We start from the raw sequence: 25,364 nt of genomic DNA on the forward strand, positions 1-25,364 counted from the left end.
TTCAAGCAAGGTATAAGCAGCTCCCTTCCCTCTCACCTACCTTCTGCATTGTAAAGCTACACTCCTAAATTAATATACGTACTACTGTATACTGTAATGGAAGGGAAGGGAAGGGAGAAGGAGACCTGATATAATACAGCAATGGCTTCTGTTGACAATACATACTAATTTAAAAAAAACTTATTTAAACAAAGTCTGAAAATCTAATCTCTGAAATACAGCTGGTGTCTTAATTTCTTGTGATGTGATGTAAAGTTCTGGCAGTGAGTTCCAAAGTGCCATACCAATTTCGGATCCCCAAATCCTTTCCTCTTTATCTATCTAACAGTTTCTGTCATAATCAACCCCAACTGACTCTGTTCCTTTCCATATAATAGTTAACCCATAGGTTGTGAGTGATAGCTTAAGCTGCCCTATTTTCTAAACCAGCCTCTGCAAATTTTTTTCATTAGCAAGGAGTATAGAAATTGCTTATCTTTATTGCACAGAAAGCCATCATGAATTGGGGACTCTGGTATCTTTAAAAAACAATGGTAGGGAAAAAAGTTTGTCTTGTTACTGACTTGGCCTTACAAGCTTTAATTAAATAACTTTTTCCTTTTAGGTTATGATAATTATGACATTTGATAGTCAGATGACATTACTGTATAGCTGACTTCAAATCTTGTTTGATCATTTTATTGTAGAAAACTAATTTTTGGTGAAATGCATCTTCATACGTAATATGATTCCGAGTTAATCTGGTACAAAGCCTCCTGAGAGGAGTTGGGGCACACTTCACTTTCCATCTCCTCTTCCCTATTCAAGGTTTTCCTACCTCCCTAAATCGACTTAAAACTAAGGCAGATTAGAATTCAACCTTTTGTTTTTTATGTATGCAAACATTCTTGTTCTAATACGTGCTACATAATTCATATAACTAAGTGGGAGGAAGATACAGCTTTGTTGGGTCACAGTCAAATCCTTTATGGAGCTTTTTCTACAACTTTCCATTCTGATCCTACCTTCGGGTCAGTCTGGGCATAAACGAGCAAAATGTGCTCCCACAAACTTTGTAACAAGAATCCCATTTTAGTAAATTTGTAGTTGGCCATTTCTGTTGAGTATCTTAGCAATAAACCCTATTAAGGCAATGATCATATGTTTTACCAATACAAACGGCATCCAAAACAGCGGCATTACCAAACTGACTGAAAGACAAATATTTTTTTAAATGTTTTGAAGCAGCTTGATAATGAACAAGACCAAAAAAATGTATAAAAATAATTGCAATGCAACGTGGAGATATAATTCATGAAAGGACATAAGCAAAAATGAAAAATATTTAAGCATAAAACTCTAACCAAAAAGCATGTTTTTGCTTCTATCATGCACATACATTAAAGGTGTCATCATCTGAATGTAAATTTGGCAAATGTAAATAGAGCTTGTATGCTAAAACATATACTGGAGATATCTTGACAAAACTGATACCTTCTTGCACTCCTTTGTAAAGGCAGGTGAATATCTTTTACCATGCACTGAGTTCTTGTCAAACTATTCACATCATTCGGTATGCTAACAATACGCAACACACATATATAACAACACAAAACAATCACGTGATGGCTAAGCCAATACAGATAATTACTCCCTTACGATATGTTATCAAATATTAGCCCTAGAAAGGATACTCTGATGGTAGTGATTGATTCTGATGACACAGACAAACATCTACCCCCCCCACACCCCCGCCATTCCAGAGGTAAATCATTCTACATAAAACCAGCAAAATGAAGATGGGAAATCTAGTCTGAATCAAACACAAGCAATCAAGAGATCAAAATGCAACAACAAATCAGTACAATAAGACCCACATACGGATATGAGGCAAACTGTGACCAGGCATCCATTACGTACATGCAAAAGACCGACATTTTGATACACACTGCAATAACATTTACTGACTTTATACTAATTGCTATTGTCTATGAAACGTTTTCCACGCAATGGACTATTCTAGATTTTTTTACACAAAAGAATTAAAAGCTAAACATCAAAATGGAAAATGCTGTAGTCTTTTGTTTCCAAAGAGAAAAATTTTTCTAAAAGAATATATCTTTTGAATTTCGGTACAGTAACTTATTTCTGACCATTCACTCAAATTGTACACAAAAATTCACAGGTTTAGTATAATTGCACAATAAAGCTGCATATATTCACCAGGTAATTTTTTTCATTTTCTGGGCTCAGCTCTTCTGCATCATATCACAATCGTCAACACTAGTTTTGTGCATTCAATATAATGCAGAGAAAGCCAACTCATAACACTTCACTTCATGTTTCAACATTGCTCAAGCAAAACAAATTCCCATATAATATAATCCACATGGCATCACTACCAAAACCTCAAACCCCAAATTTTGGTCAGTGAATTTCCATCAACATGACTGTTCTGTTAACTATTTCTTTTAACCAGCCCAAGAAGAGCTGTCATTCGGCTCAGAGGTCTAAATAAACTAATCCGTTATAATAATAATAAAACTTTCTTTTAACACAAATTGTTGTGGCTGTGGTTATCATGAATGGTATCATTATTTGGCAACTGAAAATAATTTCTAAACCCAACTAAGCCATCAAAGTAATCAATAATAATAATAATAATAATAATAATAATAATAATAATAATAATAATAATAATAATAATAATAATAATAATAATAATCAGATCTTCATGGACGACATCAAGCTGTATGGTAAGAGCATCAAGGAAATAGATACCCTAATCCAGACTGTAAGGATTGTATCTGGGGACATCAGGATGGAGTTTGGAATAGAAAAATGCGCCTTAGTCAACATACAAAAAGGCAAAGTAACGAGAACTGAAGGGATAAAGCTACCAGATGGGAGCAACATCAAACACATAGATGAGACAGGATACAAATACCTGGGAATAATGGAAGGAGGAGATATAAAACACCAAGAGATGAAGGACACGATCAGGAAAAGAATATATGCAGAGACTCAAGGCGATACTCAAGTCAAAACTCAACGCCGGAAATATGATAAAAGCCATAAACACATGGGCAGTGCAGTAATCAGATACAGCGCAGGAATAGTGGAATGGACGAAGGCAGAACTCCGCAGCATAGATCAGAAAACCAGGAAACATATGACAATACACAAAGCACTACACCCAAGAGCAAATACGGACAGACTATACATAACACGAAAGGAAGGAGGGAGAGGACTACTAAGTATAGAGGACTGCGTCAACATCGAAAACAGAGCACTGGGGCAATACCTGAAAACCAGTGAAGACGAGTGGCTAAAGAGTGCATGGGAAGAAGGACAAATAAAAGCAGACGAAGACCCAGAATATACAGAGACAGGAGAAAGACAGAAAGAACAGAGGACTGGACACAACAAACCAATGCACGGACAATACATGAGACAGACTAAAGAACTAGCCAGCGATGACAATTGGCAATGGCTACAGAGGGGAGAGCTAAAGAAGGAAACTGAAGGAATGATAACAAGCGGCACAAGATCAGGCCCCTAAGAACCAGATATGTTCAAAGTACGATAGACGGAAATAACATCTCTCCCATAGTAGGAAGTGCAATACGAAAAGTGAAACCATAAACCACATAGCAAGTGAATGCCTGGCACTTGCACAGAACCAGTACAAAAAGAGGCATGATTCAGTAGCAAAAGCCCTCCACTGGAGCCTGTGCAAGAAACATCAGCTACCTTGCAGTAATAAGTGGTACGAGCACCAACCTGAAGGAGTGATAGAAAACGATCAGGCAAAGATCCTCTGGGACTATGGTATCAGAACGGATAGGGTGATACGTGCAAACAGACCAGACGTGACGTTGATTGACAAGGTCAAGAAGAAAGTATCACTCATTGATGTCGCAATACCATGGGATACCAGAGTTGAAGAGAAAGAGAGGGAAAAATTGGATAAGTATCAAGATCTGAAAATAGAAATAAGAAGGATATGGGATATGCCAGTGGAAATCGTACCCATAATCATAGGAGCACTAGGCACGATCCCAAGATCCCTGAAAAGGAATCTAGAAAAACTAGAGGCTGAAGTAGCTCCAGGACTCATGCAGAAGAGTGTGATCCTAGAAACGGCACACATAGTAAGAAGAGTGATGGACTCCTAAGGAGGCAGGATGCAACCCGGAACCCCACACTATAAATACCACCCAGTCGAATTGGAGGACTGTGATAGAGCAAAAAAAAAAAAAAAAAAAAAAAAAATAATATAATAATATAATAAAAAATAATAATAATATGCCGGAAATATGATAAAAGCCATAAACACATGGGCGTGCCAGTAATCAGATACAGTGCAGGAATAGTGGAATGGACGAAGGCAGAACTCCGCAGCATAGATCAGAAAACCAGGAAACATATGACAATACACAAAGCACTACACCCAAGAGCAAATACGGACAGACTATACATAACACGAAAGGAAGGAGGGAGAGGACTACTAAGTATAGAGGACTGCGTTAACATCGAAAAACAGAGCACTGGGGCAATATCTGAAAACAAGTGAAGACAGTGGCTAAAGAGTGCATGGGAAGAAGGACTAATAAAAGTAGACGAAGACCCAGAAATATACAGAGACAGGAGAAAGACAGAAAGAACAGAGGACTGGCACAACAAACCAATGCACGGACAATACATGAGACAGACTAAAGAACTAGCCAGCGATGACAATTGGCAATGGCTACAGAGGGGAGAGCTAAAGAAGGAAACTGAAGGAATGATAACAGCGGCACAAGATCAGGCCCTAAGAACCAGATATGTTCAAAGTACGATAGACGGAAATAACATCTCTCCCATATGTAGGAAGTGCAATACGAAAAATGAAACCATAAACCACATAGCAAGTGAATGCCCGGCACTTGCACAGAACCAGTACAAAAAGAGGCATGATTCAGTAGCAAAAGCCCTCCACTGGAGCCTGTGCAAGAAACATCAGCTACCTTGCAGTAATAAATGGTACGAGCACCAACCTCAGGGAGTGATAGAAAAACGACCAGGCAAAGATCCTCTGGGACTATGGTATCAGAACGGATAGGGTGATACGTGCAAACAGACCAGACGTGACGTTGATTGACAAAGTCAAGAAGAAAGTATCACTCATTGATGTCGCAATACCATGGGACACCAGAGTTGAAGAAGAAAGAAAGAGAGGGAAAAAATGGATAAGTATCAAGATCTGAAAATAGAAATAAGAAGGATATGGGATATGCCAGTGGAAATCGTACCCATAATCATAGGAGCACTAGGCACGATCCCAAGATCCCTGAAAAGGAATCTAGAAAAACTAGTGGCTGAAGTAGCTCCAGGACTCATGCAGAGAGTGTGATCTAGAAACGGCACACATAGTAAGAACAGTGATGGACTCCTAAGGAGGCAGGATGCAACCCGGAACCCCACACTATAAATACCACCCAGTCGAATTGGAGGAGGACTGTGATAGAGCAAAAAAAAAAAAAAAAAAAAAAAAAAAAAAATAATAATAAAATAATAATAATAATAATAATAATGGCAATGCCCCAAACCTAACAGAAAGTACAAAAGCACCTTTCAAAGAAAAAAAAATTACTGTACAACTAATGTGGATCTTTCAATTGAAAAAATTTCTTAAAGACAGGTCAAGCTAATTTGTATCATCTTAAGCTGTTATCGTATTTGTTCTTGCTAAATGAATTAAGCCTAAAGTGCTGCATTCTACTACATATTAGTATCCATTCTTACCAAAATTGGAAAAAGTTACAGATGTAATGTATATTTCCTGGCAAGAATAGCATCTGCAATAATGTAGTGTTAATTTAGGATTGCACGCTTGTTTTATAGTTCTGCTAATCATGAAAATGTCTTTTAATAATCTTCCCATGGAGGATGTATTTACCTCAATGCAATTCCAATGGTGCACTGTAGACATTACTCAGGGGCACTTATAGTGCCTGTTTGGCCCATATCTGCACCCATTTTTTAGCCTTTTATTTTTCTTCCAATTTTTCTTTCTTTATTCTATCTTTCTGTTCAATTTCTAACTTAGTGCAACTTTGGGTTTTCTCCAGTTTCAACTTCATAACATAATGGTACTACATATATTTCATGGCATTTATCTTCTGAATGTTTTATCTTAATTTCCAAACCACTTCAACTCTCCCTTAAACACTGAATGGCTGAAAGTGCCCCAGTACTTGGCTTTATAGCCTAAATTTTATTACGTATCCCTTTTACAACAATCTTGAAAAAAAAGAGATACTAAAGTATACTTACTCTACTATTACTAATTAACCTAAAAAACTAAGCTGACAATGTTAACTATTTACTAAAATACAGTACAAAAGCTAGAGATGAGCATAATGAGTATGAGAAACATTGCTCAATTCCAAGTCACATTTAGAATAGTACCCAGTTTTTCACCTAGGCTCATGGATCAAGTTAATGAGCCACTCCAAATCATACTAATTCTTGTAACCATTAATTAAATTCATGGAACAAGCTACTGCAGACAACTTCAAACCTTAAATCCTAATACGTAATCACTACTGTAGCTGCAGCTTACCTGAGGCTCGGACATTGGCTGCCCTTTCCATGGAGACTGAACGGCCAACTGAAGGATCACGATCCAATGAAGCGTCTCTTGCCCCTGGATCCATACTTTTGGATCGTACTTTGGATCGACTAAATCGTTTTTTTAGTGTACCAAAGAAAGAATCTCGTTTGCGGCGATTACCTCTACTTCTACCACGTTCTGAAAGGGAAGCAACCAAACTTAATAAAATTGTACAGGTTAAAACTTATTAAGGATTTCACATGTATTAATTGATACATTTTGTTTTATAGGTAAATTGTCTAAATTAGATAAAAAGTGTTTTTTTAAGTCTAAACATCTGACTACTAGCCAGTACCTTTGTCATCCATCCTACAAATGATTGCTTAAAGAAACAGACCTTAATTCCAGGAAATGTGCTTTCTCATGATACATGAATTGGACTTCTTCAACTATATCACAAACTTCTTCATGTAGAGTAAGGTCAAAATAAAACCACAAATATATACAGTACACATAAAATGTACACATGCTTAGCATCAACGCAACAAGTGCCTAAGTGAAAGGAAGAAAAATGGAAGAAGTGAACTTTCTTACCATCTAAATCAGAGGGATCTATTGATTCGGTATTCGTTGTAGTAGTGGTGCTGGCAGTGGTGGTAGTGGTCGAGGGGGCGATTACGCTGTTGGTAACAGCTGTACTCTGAGTTATGCTCGCACTGACTGTCGTGGTGGTTGTGGTGGCTGTTGTCGTCAGAGCAGTCAAATCTTCAACAGGTATTTCGTTGTACCCGTCCTCCTCACCTGGCTGTTGAGAATATTCCATGACAGAAAATATTCTGCAAATCTTAATAGCCATTAGGTCCATCATACAAGCACACCCCACAATGGTATCCTCTGTTAACCTATCAGCTATAAGATTTATTGTACAAATAAATCCCATGACACAATGCAAGTGCTGTGTAACTATAAAGTAAGTTTGACATCAAAAGACATAAAGATTAATTTTGCTAGTATTAGAGATTAACTGATATCTTTAACTCTGATAGTTATTATTATTATACAGTACATATCAGCAAATGCCATTCATTCTCCAATTTACTGGCCTGTAATCGCAAATTTGACACTACTGAAATAAACACAAGTTTGCAAGAACCAAAGTATATGGTCTGATAAATTCTTAGTTCTCAAAGCTTAACAAAACTACTGTACAAATGAAACTTTGTCATCTGAAGTAACCTTTACTGCTGATCACAATTCAGCGACTGACTGAAGATACAAACCTCTATAAGTATGCTTAAAGAAGAAAATGTGATGAAAAAATAAGAAACTTTATGTAGAATTCATTTGTAAAATTAACAGGCTAATATCAGATTACTGTTAGGCCTTACATTTTACAGCTGAAGAATAAAAATTGAACCAAATGAAAGTGCATTAATCCTGAATCAAATAATAAAATCTTTCCTAAATTTTACAAGATATTACTTTGCATCTTTTCCAAGTTCTGCATTAGCTTATACAGTATCTAACTACTGTTAATCAGACCATGAGTTAACATTCATATTGAGAGATTTCTACACCATCCCAAAACAGATACAGTACTAATGACTATGAAAATACAGGATTTCTCCTCATACCAAAGTAATTGATGGTAGCATCCACAATGACATTTACCAAAACTTGAAACTTATCTCCTAAATCCCAACAAGCAAATATAGTTCAACTTAGTACAGACAGTGAACCCCCGTATTCGCGCACCCCAGATTCATCGACTCACATGTTTGCGGATTTTTCTTTGGATCATTTACCCCCCATTATTTGCGGAAATGCCTATTTGCGATATCTTTCTATGAAAAATATCCAAAAAATCCTGTTTTATTTATCACTTTTATCATAAAATGCACTTCTTGTGATAAAAACATTAAAAAAAACATCTATAAAACTTTTTAGTGGGGTTTTCTTGAGTTTTAACTAACAAAATAAGCAGTTTTAAGGATTTTTATGGAGTTTTCAACAATTCCTGGATTCTAGCTTTTCACAGAGGGTCAGGTACACATCCCCGCGAATACGGGGGAACACTGTATTATCCTCACTACTGTAGTATATACATATAGGCAGCCCTGGTTAACAGCGGGGAGTTTGGTTATCAGTTGAGCGCTGGTAACCAAAAATTGCTGTTAGCCAAATAAATGGCATTTACAACACAGAAAGTGCCTATGATTTGCTTAACAGCACCGTTAACCAGTAATAAGCACTGTTAAGTGGTTTATTGGCGCAGAAAATCTGGTTAACGTCATCGTTAGCCAAGCGCCATAAAACCAAAATGCTGATAAGGATAAGCAGAGCCGCTGTTAACCGGAGACTCCCTTTTTTTATATACTGTATACGTATCTATATTCATTAAGAATTCCTCCTGTCAAATATCTACAATAATAATGATAATAGTAATAAAGAGGATATAGATAACAACATACAGATTAACTTCAAAGATGATACAGACTGATAACAGGGATATAGACAAAAGTGTTATAAGAAAGCATAAAGCAAATTCAGGAGATGTAGAGAAGTGCCAGCATAGCTAAAACAACAGCATATCAGTTCAAGCAGGTGCTTGTCATAAGCTAACATGAGCATTGAGAAAAAAATAGTTTACATAAATGTAAGCATTACAGAGCATTACATGAACAGCTGTAACACCCAACTACAATATGGATTCCCCTTCACTAAAATGTGCTCTCCAGAATATAGCATAGAACTGTTTCTAACAGAGGCAAGAATAATTAATAGTGCTATCTCTCCCACTGGAAGCTTCAGATGCATAATCATTCACATATCTCCCAGAAACTGTCAGTACGTACGTACTGTACTTTGTATAAGCCATTCACTTATATAAAAAAAGAATCCTAAGAAAACACTAAATAAAAATTCTAAGACTTCAATAAAATTTGCTTTACAGGTTATTTTCAGTAAAAAGTCCAAAATGATTCTACCATGTCTCACAGATATAGTCCCACCATATAAGGCTTATACCATTGTGTCTGATTCATTGTGGTGAACAGCTAAATTTCAATACTGTATAAGTAGAGCAACAGTTTAAAGATGGGTGAGACATCCGTAAGAAGGGAATCTCCGTTCCATATGGTGAAACACTCACTCTGCTCCTCTGTCTGAGACCTAGAGATCTGTGCCAATCATGGGGAGGAGGGGAGCAGAGGAAGATTTCCCTTCCCTGTTCACTTATAACAAGCAGTAGCAACCCAGAGGGCCAGTATCACTTAACGTAGCTTAGCTATCATGAGATGAACACAGCCATGATTGACTGTGTGTGCATGTATGAATGTATAAACCCTGTTTGGGACTCAAATCCTGTGAGTTAGGCACAACTGTTACATCAAGCCACACTACTGAGCCCAAATTCTTTGACTGCCATTTATTATTGTTGAAAACTAGGACACTCAAATAAAATATGCTGACAATATTGTATTACATTCCTTTCAATAAATGAGTAAGTTTACTTGCAAAACTAACTTATAGATGAAGGATTCATCTTTACCATAATTTCTCTCCATGACATTTGTATGCACTATCTTACTCTTCTGAATGCCCTAAGTGTACAGAACTGCAGTGGATGATCCATGCTTCAAAGTTCACTTGTTTCTCATCACTATTTTTTTAAAAAAAAGTCTTCTCTTGCATTTAAAAAAAAAAAAAAAAAAACTTATAGATGTGGGTGAGGAAGTAGCAAGAAAGGTTTTCTGGCCAACCTTCATGGTAATTCTCCAGGGTAGTAGTAGTAGTAGTAGTAGTAGTAGTAATAAAAAAAAAAAAGAGAAAAAAAGCTATTTTACCAAAATTCCTAACCACGCAATGAGTCAATCAGTAGAATTTAAATTGAATTACCCCTTCAAATAATGAACACATGAGAACATATTTCACAGAAATAAATTTCTGACTCACATTGGGACCAACCCTGGTCTTTCAAATGAGTGGCCATACATACATAACTGTATAGGGTTTGTAATTTGTATGATGGATACATACTTTTTACTTGTTTGGGAATTACTCGTTCACATCATCCCCTCTACTATTTCAAAGAAAATGCCAAGAAGATGTCTCACCCTCATTCTAACAATTGCTCTGCTCATTTCATGATCTACTCAGTACAGTACTTTGTTTATTTGCCATAATTGGTATTAAAGCATATGTAAGCAATTTCTATCTGTGAACCATCAAAATTAAAAAAGGAAACTTGCATTTTTCAATAAGTATGTGACTTTATACACAACTCTTTACAGAAGCCTAACAACTTAGTAATATTAAAAACCTTGCATTTTCCCTTCAAGATAACTTTGCATTGCAATGACAGAAGACACTGTAATAAGAGTTTGCAATTTGTAAATAATAAATAGAAAAGATGAAAGAGTTCTGAAATCTGTTACGTACTACACTGAAAGAAAAGTAAAGGTGAAGCTTCAAGACGGAAAAAAAAAAAAAGTTTATGAACTGGGAGTCTGGGATGTTCTGATAGCATTTGCCAAAATGCACTTCATTTCAGAATAAAATAAAATCAATAAAACTTGGCTGCATATTACAAATTTCCTCGTACATTAATTTTTAGAAATGGGAAAAACAGAAAACAAAAGCACTGAGGCTCATTTCCTGTGATAAGATTAAAATGATTTTCAAGTATACGGCAATTAGAATATTCAGGACTTAATGTTGTTTACCTTTTAACTTGGCCAATAATTATTTCACTATCTGACAAATGTTTTTTGGTCCCTAATAACAAAGTTAGGATTCTTTTCTATGATAACTTAAAACTTATCTTTAATCAGTAGGAAATATCATTACATAAAGCCCAATACCTTATGTAACTTATTTCCTACAGGTTGATTGTGTAAAGCAGTTGCATTTCTCAGTCACAACAACAAAACTAATTGAGCTTGATATTTCTGTTACAAAAAATAAAATGACATAAAACTGTATTTAATGGGTAGCATAGCTCTGCTCTATATTAAAGACTCCTTTTGGCAATAATTTTTCCAGCACTCCATCCATGGTATGTATTAATGTACACAAATTCATTTGCTAAGTGACAACTTCGGTTGGAATATGTAATTAAGTAAACCTTGTGTTAACTTTCTCCCTACACACACACATAATAATACACGTTACAACCAAATTCTTCATTTTTATACTTCAAGAGAATATTTTCAGTTGTCCTCCTTTGAGAATCTTTAAGTTCTCATGACCTTCCATTCTTATATCATACATACCACATATACTCCAGATTTCATTCTCTTGTTCTCAAACTTTGTCTAAATTTTGGAGACTGGCGTCCCTTACTGAATCTTCTTCCGCTGGCATCCCAAACTCCCGACTCACATATGATGTGTCAAAACATCAAAAGTGCAATTAAATAAAAGGTGCAAGAGAGATAGGCATGTGCAATTGAGGCCAATATCAAATCATTCATTAAAAATACCTGTACCATTAGTTCCTTGTATTCACCACTAGGAGCTCGCTGGACCTGTATGCAACAACACCCCAGGAGGGAGAGATGGACTATTATTGCTAGTCTGACTAATTTATGTACATTTATTTGGAAACACTAAAGAATAAGGTAGGGATAGTTATTGCACATTCAACACTAAAGGAAGTTTGACTAACACTATTTTCAGAAGCTATACACTTCTTGGAAACTATTAGGCAATACGTATCTACATAATATACCGAAGTGCACCTATTTCAATGATAAAGTTTTATAACGTGTGATGTGATTTCAAATGGAAATACTGTTAAGCCCTTTGGGTTTTACTTGAATTGCCCACAGTACACAAACAACTGTTGCTTGCCAGTCCACTGAGTAGTCCAAAAATCTGAATGCATCTTACTATAATACAACATGAACTGATAGAATTTAACGTTGTCCATGATCTTTCAGATGTTGAAATGATGGAATCAGTGCTACTAAATATGGCATGAAAATGTTATTGCAAAAATAATCACAAAGTTATAGCTGCCCAAATTGATATGTGATTACTTACAAAATTCTCTTGTATGTTCTCTTTAGATTTATGTGATTACAAAAAGCTTTAGCAAGAATACAAAAATAATTTTCTTCTTTCACCCTTCTTTAACACATCCAAATTGCCTATACGTACATACAAAATCTCTGAGTGAGATAACATCAGGAAAGAAATTTGATCAACCCTTAACCCTTTTAGACTATAATTAATTCATAAAAACATACATAAACAGCAATTTATAACTTTCTCAAAAACTTACTTTTATTAAACAATTTGGCACATTTCATTCTGTTTGAATAGGTATTATTTCTTCTTTTTGTATGAAGCTAAAAATAAGGTAGAAAAATGACACATGAGACATCTATATCATATTCAATGGAAGATCTCATACAAGGAACAAAAATATGCTTGCTTTATAGCAAGAACGAGAACACGTTATTTCATATCTTTCAAAATGTCATACAACTTCCAAATATTTACTGTCCCTCTAAATTTTTTCAGGGTTATTCAAGCACTGTCTTTACACACTGGTTTCCACAGAAATTTAAGGAGACACTGATCATGGAGCAATGTTGGTCTTTCTTAATGAATTATTTATCAGCCAACTAAAGCCTTTCAATAGTCAATGAATGATTTCTAATTTCCTACATATCAAAGAACTTTCTATATGCTTAACAACTATTCCTAAATCTCACAAAAGTTTGAAGGCACTCAACTGTAGAAAATTACAAAAATAATACATTTAAGTACTGAATTGCCACATTCTTTTTATAGCAAACCATTATTTTCTTTAGAAAAAAACATTCATATCAATATGGGTAGCCATAAGGCCTAATGCAAGCCACAAAGTGGGACTAACTCAGGTACTGTATAACTTTCAAAAGGTATGTGCACCATTTAATCAATACTCAACGAAAGCCACATTACGTACCATGAAACGCTAAATACTGTACTGCAAAAATATTTGTTTCAAATTATCAACTTATTTACTTTACAAATAGCAAATATACTCTCATCCCATAAAATTACTTTGAACTACTCTTCAGATTGATGAAGCTCTAGGGGATGAAGCGATATATGAAGCTATATGTGAACATTAAAGATTTTGAAACTACAATTTGAAACTACTAAAATGTCTTACCTGTATCACTCTCTTGGTCATTTCCTTGAGAGCAATATAAATGAAAACAGAAACACATTAAGTTTTTAGTTTTATGGCTTGGAAGGGGATATGCACATCAATACATTGTACACCATTAAAGCTGAATCACTGCAAACATATTTAAAAAGCATTATCATTTTTAGCTTCTAATGCTAAAGGTAAATATCACAATCACAAAAAATAAGTACTATAAAGTAAAGGCATGGGTTAAAGGGCAATGGAAAAATATTTCATATTGTTTACTCATGTTGAAGTAAATGATTTAATCAAACAAAACAGTCTCAAGTGTCATGCACACATTTTTTCACATGCTCTAGCAGTTTTGAATACTAAACGATAGAGATACACATTCATAGTTAAATAGTTTGATTTCCTGTGTACCAAAAGCAATTATCTGTTTTCTGTTCTACTAAACAGTAATGTGTATATTTTTAGCACAAAGATATAACCCAGTATATCTTCAAGCTAGCTTCATTTTGCATATCCAATAAATGCCTTAACATTATATAATTAATACTTCCTAGTATAAGACCAATTGCTTAATTTTACAAAAAGATACTGATCTTTGTGATGCCTATCATATGTGAAAATTGTTTCTCATTCATTATCCTTTCAGCACAGTTATATATCCTTCTCAGCTTTACAACAGCAATGAATTATAATTAACTGAAAAAAGTCCGTAAGGTATTAAGTGACAATTTCACTAATTTGATCAACAGGCCTTAGAGGTTTCTCTCGCATATGAAGAAAACAAAGACACTCATGCCTCATATACACTAATTCTAGAATGGCAGTTCCTGATTCAATACAGACTGATAAATTTTGCAAATTGCTGTACCTTTTAAAAAAGGCTATAGTGTTCCTGAAGACTAATATTACAGTGTTCTGGCTAACAGATTCAAAGACATTCTGGTTTGTAACCAATGTACAGTATTCTGGGAACTTGTGGTTACAGTTAAGTTTATGCTGTACAACTTATATTTTGAATTTATCATGTGTTTTAAAAGATGTTTTCTTTAAGATAGATACCATGATGAACCAGTATGTAAAAAATAACTAAGCCCAACTTAGCTAAAAAAAGAGTAGGCAGGAATAAAGGCTATCTTTAGCAGGAACTTTTCTGATTTTTAAATATACTGGTACATGATATGGAAGAAAAATACCGTCTAGCAAATCAATATATAGTAGTACATATAACTAATTAAAGGGAAGTACAGTCCAATTACCCTACATTTCAGAGTTTTATATACTCTACTATGTGTATAAGCATGAAATCAGCACTTAATGACAAGTAAAATACTTTCAAAAGGAAATATTCTTTCTTAATTTTAAGTTGTGGAGCTAAGGCAGCTCACCAAGCAAAGAAGGTAACATCACTAACAGGAAAAAAAATGGTAGCTCATATAGACTGAAGATGGTCAAACCACACAGTATTTTTTACTGCTATGAAACTTACAAGTATGTTTGGAAAGCTGGATAATTACTATGGTTACACTAAAATACCAATAATATAGCATACACATGTAACATACCTCTCTTTCTCAACACACACAATGTTTATATAATAATGAATGATAGGTTGAAGGCTGCTGAAGTCATTTGGAGATAATTATTATGGAGTGACATTGACAATAGAGGATACCAATTACACATAAATACTCCATGCAAATTTTTATCTAAAATTTAATTATCATACTTTTGCTTTATTCTTTACTTACTCTATACAACTAATCAAACCCTATAATACTTTCAATAATTTATGTACACAACACATTACACTAGACCTACTTTTGCGTATACGCTAGTATCATCTCCCGCCTCCATACTTCTCAAGTAAGTACTATACTCTATCATCACTCCACTTTTTGTGGGGTAGTCTTATATGGTGAGTATACCTCAAATCCTACAAATAAAGTAGAAAATTTGGGGGCTATCATATACACGCCACTTCCCTAATATACAGACACAGCCTAGGTCTTTTTAGGATTATCATCTGATGTGAAAATAATTATGCAATAAATATTCCCTCGGACTCTGTGCAGTTGTTTCTGGCACCTGCAGCTAAATGCTCTACTCTATGTGGTGCTTTGGCCCGAGTTTCCTTTTACTGACCCAGGTGTACATTACAGGCTACATGCAGACCTTACTGTGACAATCACATTAACAATCACTACAGTTATCCAGGATTCTTTCAACAAATAAACTTAATTTTGAGCACAATCACTGATCAAATTGTCACCTCTCTGTATTTACCTTTGTTTGCATACACAAGCAATGCATGGGTACCTGCACTACCATGATCATGCACACACACACACATACGAGTATACAAACCTAGGCACTTCACTTAGGATATTAATTTCAGAATTGTTTGTAACAGACAATGGATTGGTGTACATGGCTTTTATCACAATATAAAAGCAAATATGTAAATATAGATTAGGGCTAAAAAAATATCAGAACAATATTATCTTATCATTGAGGTAATATTAGTTTTAGAACACGGGAATGTGTTAAAAAACTTGACTGTACTTCCCCTTTAAAAGCCCTAGGTCTTTTTTCTTAATGAGCTCAAAATCCCTCAACATCTATTAGAAAATAATTCTTTTTCTCCCAGTTTAGATTTAAATCTGCGATGAGCTCTTCGCCATTCAGAAGATGCAAATCCTAATTTAATGCTGAGTCACAATTTGCACAATTTGCAAACATCTATCTATAAATTTCCTGCTGACTACAGCTCACTGATAATTATACAGCAGCCTTTTAACCTCTTTAATAAATATGGTGGATATTTGTAAGAGTTTGCAAAGCACTGAAAAAATCCAACAATTCCTTGTTTAGTATATAAATACCTAAAACTGCCACCTTACTCTAAATGACATCTATCCTAGATTGCTTTTCAGCACCTGTACCATATTTAGCAATGTAAAATGTCTCACAGCATAAAGTACATAAACTTGTCACCTACAAAACATGTTTCTTTTCCTATAATTTCAATTCTGTAAATTTATTTACATCATGTTAAACACATTCCAATAAAACTGCTGTAGTGTATTATAAAATGTTACCTGGCAAGAGCATAAATTGTACACAACACTATAAACAGAGGCTGAAAATGTGTACACTAAAATAATAGTAAATTGGAAATAATTTAATGAAAGTAATTTACTCTGAAATCAACATATCAAATCTTATATATGTATACAGAAACCATTTGTGACAGGGGGAAAGGGGGATGGTTCTTTAACCCTTAAAAAACCTTTTACTTTAGTAAACATTACAAACTAATAATACTAAAAAACACAAATAAGCAACTACTTGCTTTATGTCTACCCTTCAAACTTTCCAGAAAGCATCTTCACTCTACATAATGACTGTCAAAACATAAATGCGCATTGCATTTTTGGGATGGTATCAACAACATTCCTAGAAGCCAGTGATCACAAAGACTAATTTCCCTTTACACAAAAATAACATCTTCACAGATGCCCATAACCATTTAGCAAAGCCATAATATACTACATTCCATGAGATCATATAATAAATGAATGAGGAAAAAAGTCTGTACATCTGGAGAGCCTCCATTAACTCATGGACCATATTCCTCAAATATCAAGGCCATCTTCATTAACAAATAAGAAGTAAATATTTGAAAACTTGGCAAACTTTGGGAAATTTCTTACAATTTCCGGGTTAACGTCAATGAAAACCTATAAACAAAAGACTCTACCTAAATGTATCTGTATCCCCAGGTATCTGTATGCTGAATACAATATCCACAAAGATACTATATCCAACAGTAGATATAGTATTTTTAATTATTTCATCAGATTGCGGTCAAATTACCTGAAAAAAATTACATGCATAAACAAGTCCATTCGCAGTAAAGCAGTTCATAGGAAGTGGTTTATAACAAATAAAAAATCTTATTAATTTTATTTTTCATACAAACCCATTACTCATTAACATCTCACATTTGTGACTTCACAAACTCAGACATTTCATTCCTGACTCAAAAGAACATAGTAAACCAGCAGCAATTTCTACATCTCATGGAGCCTGGAGTTACAAGCAAGTAAAACTCCTCTTTTTTTAGAGAAAAGGAGGCGGGAACTTCAGTTAAAAGTAATGTGGTTCTATATTGATAAAGATTTTATTTTTGAAAAATTATGTATGCATGAAGGATTCACTTGCTTAAAAAACTCCTGAACTGGCTGACTGGGATGCATGATCCATCTGAGAGCTCCTAAGATTCAGAAATGCAATGGAAGCCTTAAGACCTTCATCATAACTATGGAGTTTGTATTCTGTAATTCCATAGGGTACTCTAAGAAAAAATGTAATACAGTAGAAGGGTAAAAGTTCTTAAGATTCTGTGTGGAAGTTGAAGTCTTTGGAATACAGAGTTCAAAGTGGCTTCTCCTGCCTACTAGTGGGACAAGGAACTTGCAACAACCACTTACAAAATCTTTAGCAAAAAATGTCCCAGCATCTGGGACTGGAAACATTATACAGGTGTAGAAGACCCAAATTTTTCAAGTAGGATTCAAGGCAGGCAAATCTGTGATGCACTATCATTATAAAACTTTGGATCAAAAAGAGAGACCTAGTGGGAAAACCCTCAGTTCCAGGCCTATTATTCCAAAATCTGATGCCTTGCATAGAGGATCCTATGACGAGAGGGTAAGTGAAATTTATCTGGTAAAATGAAAGCAATAATTTAAAAGGAATAAATGGTCACATTATTAAAAGCAAAACAGAATTACTTCATTCATGTGTCCCAGAAACAGAAAGATTTGGAACCATCTGGCTAGACACACGGAAAATGAGGCTCTTGACTACTGGAGCCACAGGATCCACAAGTTGCGTGTTCAGTAGCTAGCAACCAACATTGTTTTGGGTATGGAACATCTATGATTTGAGATGACTACAAATGTGAGCTCTTTGTATACTACTATAATGGGTTTGTTGTGAAATGCATTAGAGAATGTGTGAAATTCTTGTCCCTGGAAATGCAAGGCAATTTGTAATAAGCTAAAGGATTGGAACTCTGATGCACTCATTTAAAACATGCTAAAAAAATTCTTCTTTTATGAAAAGGTTAAAGTATTATCAAAGACGGTATAATATCTCACACTTGACTTATTTGGTTAAACTATCCTTACCTTTCTAGAGGCATGGATGATCATTGTGGACTTGTTAGCATTGTTTGCAACTACAACCTTCTTCTCTTCTATATCTCTCAACACAGCTGCAGCAACACCATCACCACCATTGACGATGACATCTGTTCAAAGACCAACAACAAAACTATTCTGAATTCATGTCACGTCTGTACTTGCCTTCATATCAACAACAAGAAAATTTCCAGAGAAAAAAAAAATTTATTAAGTACAGGACTATATAGTCAAATACTAAAAATCATTTCATAACAATGCTCTATGCTACAGTACAAAACAAAAACAGTTGTGTAAATCCTTGAAAAAGTGACTTATAATTCAACTACATTAGTATTTGTTAAAATCTACCCTGGACATGCATGCCATAAATGAAATGTATCACCAGTAAGCAGCACATATGCCCTAATCTGTTGCTCCCCTTGTGTGAAAAGTTTGCTTCAAATAAAACAAAATTATATATATATATTTGTAAACTGTGTACACAATGAAAATATAAATCCTAACTTTCTAAGAATGCCAAGTTAAAATATGACCAAAATGCATAGTTATAAGGTAAGAAAAGAAATATACTTGTTCAAGAGTAAAACTGAATCTTGACCTGGTTTTCCTTTATTCTTCAGTTAAATATTTCTAAACTGCTAATGTATGACACTTCTGGGGATGATGTTAAATCTCTACATTCATTTACAACTTACAAACAAAACCTTAAAATATATTTTTCGTGATTTTATTGAACACAAAGGGAAGGCAGCACATCAAGTTACCTTTAGCAACCTGTAGTTTCACTATATACAGTAAATATATAAATCACTTTAAATTTATTGCGAGAGTGATTTCAAAGTCCACATAAGTACAAATCCCAGGTTTGATTGTCTCAGGCTTCCTACAGATCCTAATTGTTTGATAACTTCAATCACACACCAACAACTGGGTGTAACATATCATCATTCAAAAACTCATTTTCAACAGAATGCAAGAGATACTGTACAATATAAAAATCTGAGTGTTCATATCTGAAATCTAGTAGTAACTCTATTCAGAATATTAGTTAAACTTCACACTACTCCACAGACTCAAAATTAATCTTAGGGAATAGTACAGAGGAATAGGAATTTATGGTAACATAAAAGATCAATCACAATGCTACTTATAAAGTAACAACACAAATTTTCATGAAAAGAGAGAGAAGTCTAACCAACACAAAAAAATAAGGATAAAAAATCATCTCCATCAAACATCTGTTTTCGAGATACAAATACTTCATTGTAATGAGATGATACTTTATAGAAAGCATCTAGAAAAAGGATAATTCTAGACTGTGTCAACCTTTGAAGTTCTCTATAGAAGTTACTAAATTACTGAAACATTAGTGCATTTAAAACTGTCTGAATAACATAATTATAACCACTAAACAAGGGCAAAAACATATAAACTAATGCACCTGTACTGTATGTAATACTTGTAGTAAATGGTAAATATTATTACTGGTTCTAAAATGTTTCAATCCCCACCTAACATGCAAAAACGTATCGTAGTTAATGAAGTATACTTTTCCTAAAATGTTAACATAATCTTCTCAAAGCATTCATATTTATGTACTGGCACCTGTCTCAAAGTAATTTTCCTGTTTAGCATAAAAAAAATGTAGTACGAAGTTTACTTTAGGTGAGAAATAGATATATAATACACTTCAAAATATATTTCTAACATAAAAGCCTGTGTTTTCCTCATCCCATTATCCCATTTAAAAGCAACACTCAAAAAATGAACTGTCATATTCAATGAGCAAAATGGTAACTATGGTAAATGCCTTGGTCCAGTCTGAAAGTCTTTGTTGGGAGAAAATTTCTTATTTAGTGGATGAAAAGTGGTGTACAAAACACATTTGACACAAAACTATGCCGTTTTGAAGAATCAAATTAATATGATGGAAAAAAAATCTATTACCAAACACTAATTTCATGACAAGCACTTAATGAAACGAAGTGTGGAAAACCAACATTAAAGCAAGGTGGGATAGGGAGAGCAGATGTAAATGCTTCAAGAAAACCAAAGAAAATGGTAAAGTGCTATCCAATCATTCTGACAGAAAAGAGGAGGGCTCTCCACTTGTGGTTCCCACCAATTTTTAAATAAATGACTTGCTCATTACATGTGACAATTCAATTCAAGGTTAAGTGCTCTTAAATGGGAATAATAGTGCCAGTAAGAACAGACAGGTAACACATAATGAATGATAAGAATTAAAATCTTTCAATGATAATCCATTTAAGACTGTCTTTCCCAAAGAAATTCTTCAGATTACTGTAAAGTAGGTAAGTAGGTATACTTGAGTTATATTGTGCCTAAAACCAAAACCACAAGCTACATGTAACCTGGCCTGGGATTTACACAAGAGCTGGGCTATTTCTAGAGAATAACAACAAACACAGAACACAAATCAAAAGAACAATGTGAGCAGAGATCATGTGCACCACTGCAGTTAGAAGGATTTGTTCTTATGTATTCCAATACCTGTATTATGATTGTGTGTGATTTCCTGATATCTGGTGGTAATTCGTACAATTATTGTCAGTGAATGCTCTAAAAGCAATTTTAGACTACTAAGCTCCTATTACAATGTACATATAAGGTTTCCATAAAATGTTGATCGAATGTGGTCCTGTGCAGTTGTCCAATTCTTCTACCCCACAGCTCACTAAATATCTAATCTATAGATGCACCTAATAGCTGCACACCTGAGCGAATATTGTTGGCTTTGCGATACGATTCTCTTCGCCGGTAAGTTCCTGGGCTGGGGTTTCCGAATTCCGTGGCGGCAGCTTTTGTGATACAGTGCGAGGTGAAGGTATTTGACGCTTAAACCAGCAAATTGTCAATTAACCTCTTAACAGTAAGAACCAGAAAGCTACTTACAGTTTAGAGAAGTACAGTTTATTAGAAATTGAAGGAAGATTAGAAATAGAGCACCTATCTGCATTTTATAACTGCAATTCATAACTAGACTGCATGCATTTGTAAAAGAATGAAGACTATAATATAAATGAAACATTCTGCACATGCATATACCATTTTTTGCAAGATTCACAAAAATTTCACTAATGTTCTGTTGCCCACTGGGATAAAAATGTGAAGTCTAGTTACAAGACACCTCAAGGGAAACTAACAAAGAGAATAGAATCTATTAGAATTGAAGAAATGATTTTAAAGTTACAAAAAGGGGGTCACATAGTAATGGAAAAGATTATTTAACAAGAAAGATCCTGCTACACTATCAAAGATTTTCGTACATACCTGTAATTTTCCAGATTCTAGCACGGACACTTATGCACCACAACTTCCTAACATTATCTGTTTACTTTTTATGCTTTCAAATCACTGCCAATTAGTACCTAGCAAACTTAACATAAATGAGTACCTTCAAAATTATAATATACAGTGGTCCCCCGTATTCTCGGGGAATGCGTACCAGATCCCCCCCGTGAATAGTTAGAACCTGCGAATATTTGGAACCCCTATAAAAATGCTTAAAACCTATTTTGTTAGTTAAAACTCAAGAAAAACCCACTAAAACTTTTTATACCTGGTTTTTTTAATAGTTTAATCACAAAAAGTGCATTTTATAATAAAACTGATAAAAAAACCCAGGAATTTGTGGATACTTCTCTTAGAAAAAGACCGCGAATAGGCGAATTTTCCGCGAATAATGCGGGGAAATGTTCCCAAGAGAAATCCGCAAATGTGTGAGTCCGTGAATCCGGAGAACGCGAATACGGGGGGTCCACTGTATATTAAAAACTATGTATCTGCATTAGAATTAAGATATTACGTAGGAAATGTAACAAACCTACGATAAGGAAGGGGAAAAATTATTTGAAAATTATTTATATAAAAAGACGAAATATAAATACATACTGAGCTATTAATATTCTAGAGAGGGGAAAAAGGACGAGAAAATTACGCATTACTCACTGCTTATTTACAAGAAACATAAATATTAAACTATTACTGTTTAATGAATGTATCAGATATTGTGACACTGCAAAGTGAAATCTGATAATTGTTCTGGAAAGGAGAGCAGAACCTTGATGTTTCACACATTAATAGATACTACTTTTTGCACTGTACGTGTTACCATTTAGTGTACAAATTTAACCTATTTTTTTTCTCATACAAGTTATTAAATGTGAAAAATCATCACAAATCTGAAAATGCATTTGCTGTGCAAACTATTAAACAAGTATTGATTACAGATTTCCTGATAAACTAGTGTCTGTTCTTTCTTTACGTCATATCACATTAAGTTTTAATGATAAAAAAATAATAATTACTGCTGTTACTACATAATTCCTTTTGTAGCCAAGGGAGAGCATGGACAATCTTACATTACTAACCTCAAGTAATACATAGTACACACCTACATAGTACTCTGTTGCTAAGGCATTTTGTTTTTATATGTGATCATACAATACTACTCACTCCGAGAGTATCTACTTCCATCTGAACAAAGAATGCCTTTATATCATCTAACAGAAAAGAGCACAATACGGAATAATAGCCAGAATCTGGAAAATCACACTGTACAATATGGTAGTTATTATTAAAGTATTTTCACCAGAGATTTAGTTTTTGATATACATATCTAAGATTTTCAGCTATACATCAAGTATCTAACCGGGAGAGTGTAGAAAGAATCTGGAGTGACCAAGTTATAAGCTATATACCTTTGCACTCTGGGGCCTTTACATATGTGGTCGTAGTTGTCGTGACGAGATCACCTTTCGATGATAAACTCTGGCTGGTTGCACTGGAACGGAGAGTAAGGTCTGGAAGGTCTGCTCGATCTAAGAAGAGAAACTGGAAAGAGAAGAGAACTGTCTTACTATTCACAAAAAAAAAAAAAAAAAAAAAAAAAAAAAAATCGATGGATTTCAAAAACAGAGTATGTAATGTCTTACCATGTCACATAATGCATTACAAACTCTAAAGCCTTCATTCTATACAAATAAAGAGATGTCATTTTATGGTTAACTTTATTAAGCAAAAATCTAAGTAACAATGTTAACTATGATAATTACTTCTTATATTTCCCACCAATTAAAAAAAAAATTGTCCTTCACCTACAAACAGATGCTATATTTATTGGATACAATACTGTATATAATTTCACAGACATGCTACTGTTAGTACATACTCCTATTATATTTAAATATAACCAGTGAAGCAAAGCACATGGTATAACCTTATTCAGTACTTGGATCACTAGCTATCTCATGGTAAAAAAAAAGGGATTTTGACGTAGGAAAAATCTATTTCTGGGCGAGGAAGCCGTGTCGCCCAGTGAAATATGTCTGCTTTAGCACTATTTCTAGTAAAATATTGCTATAATACCAGAGAACTGCTAAATTGGACATGTCAGAAGCCTCTGACTCGCTCACCTATATAAAAGGTGTCGGTATAAAACTGGGGCGAGTGTTAAACACTACCACAGCAACCCCTCCAATTAGCCTTTTCCTCATCAAAAGACCCTAAATACGGGGAGCCGACCCATAGGTCACACCTAGCTACCCCGTTGAAGGCGGCTGTGACGTCATACTTATCGATAGCAATGAAGCTTGGTGCACTGCAAGGGGATGGGAAAAAACCAGGGGGGGATTTCACTGGGCGACACGGCTTCCTCGCCAGAATAGATTTTTCCTACGTCAAAATCCCTCCCCTTTTCTGGGCTCAGCCGTGTCGCTCCCGTGAAATTGTACCAGAGAAACACCAAGCTACATCACTCTGAAATGAAACAGAATATTAAATTGTATAAACTAACACCATAGACCAAGTGAAATAGCAAAGAGATTTGCTGCGATAGGTAGGATGTTAATAAAACTGGCATAATGGGAAAATATTCATATGACACAAGGACAGTACTATATTGATGTTGCAAGGAGACACTGACCTCCCTACAGCTATTGCCTGATATTTAAGATCCTCCAAGGACTTAAGGTAAAGCTTTGGAAACCCAGTGCGACTGCCGACCAGTATATTTCTTCAGATCATCAAAGTTCATATATTTGAAGAAATTTACAGAAGTTGTTATAGCCCGAATAGCACGCGCTTTGGGAAAGGACCCTGGGCTGACTTCCTTGGTAAAATACAAAAACTGCTGCGTAATGCCCTTTAGGGATATGGTACCACCACCGCCCCACATGAAAAGGAGCCTTCGGAAAAGGTAGATGTGCTAGATAAATAGTCCTTAGGGGTTTAACAGTACATAAAGATGGATGTTGCAGAAGCGGAACAACCTTCCAGGGGATCGCCTTACCAAAGGGATCTCATTCTTAGCCATAAAATAATTATTTGGTGAAAGCAACACGTAACCCGAGGGAAGGAATTCTATATGCCATTGGCCACTAGATAAAGATGACATC

The 25,364-nt window shown here is 34.8% G+C and overlaps 1 protein-coding gene across 1 annotated transcript in view; it reads right to left on the reverse strand.

Moving 5' to 3' along the window:
• The window catches only part of LOC135226386 (uncharacterized), a 234,381-nt gene that overhangs the window by 30,133 nt on the left and 178,884 nt on the right, over positions 1–25,364 (reverse strand). Inside the window, exons 8-13 of the mRNA XM_064265865.1 lie at positions 23,670–23,802; positions 18,931–19,052; positions 13,745–13,768; positions 12,060–12,104; positions 7,172–7,382; positions 6,587–6,775 (exon numbers count right to left, since the gene is read on the reverse strand). Coding sequence (XP_064121935.1) covers positions 6,587–6,775; positions 7,172–7,382; positions 12,060–12,104; positions 13,745–13,768; positions 18,931–19,052; positions 23,670–23,802 — 724 coding nt within the window. The remainder of the gene's footprint in view (positions 1–6,586; positions 6,776–7,171; positions 7,383–12,059; positions 12,105–13,744; positions 13,769–18,930; positions 19,053–23,669; positions 23,803–25,364) is intronic.

Source organism: Macrobrachium nipponense, chromosome 14 (assembly GCF_015104395.2).
Source record: "Macrobrachium nipponense isolate FS-2020 chromosome 14, ASM1510439v2, whole genome shotgun sequence".
Taxonomy (NCBI): domain Eukaryota; kingdom Metazoa; phylum Arthropoda; class Malacostraca; order Decapoda; family Palaemonidae; genus Macrobrachium; species Macrobrachium nipponense.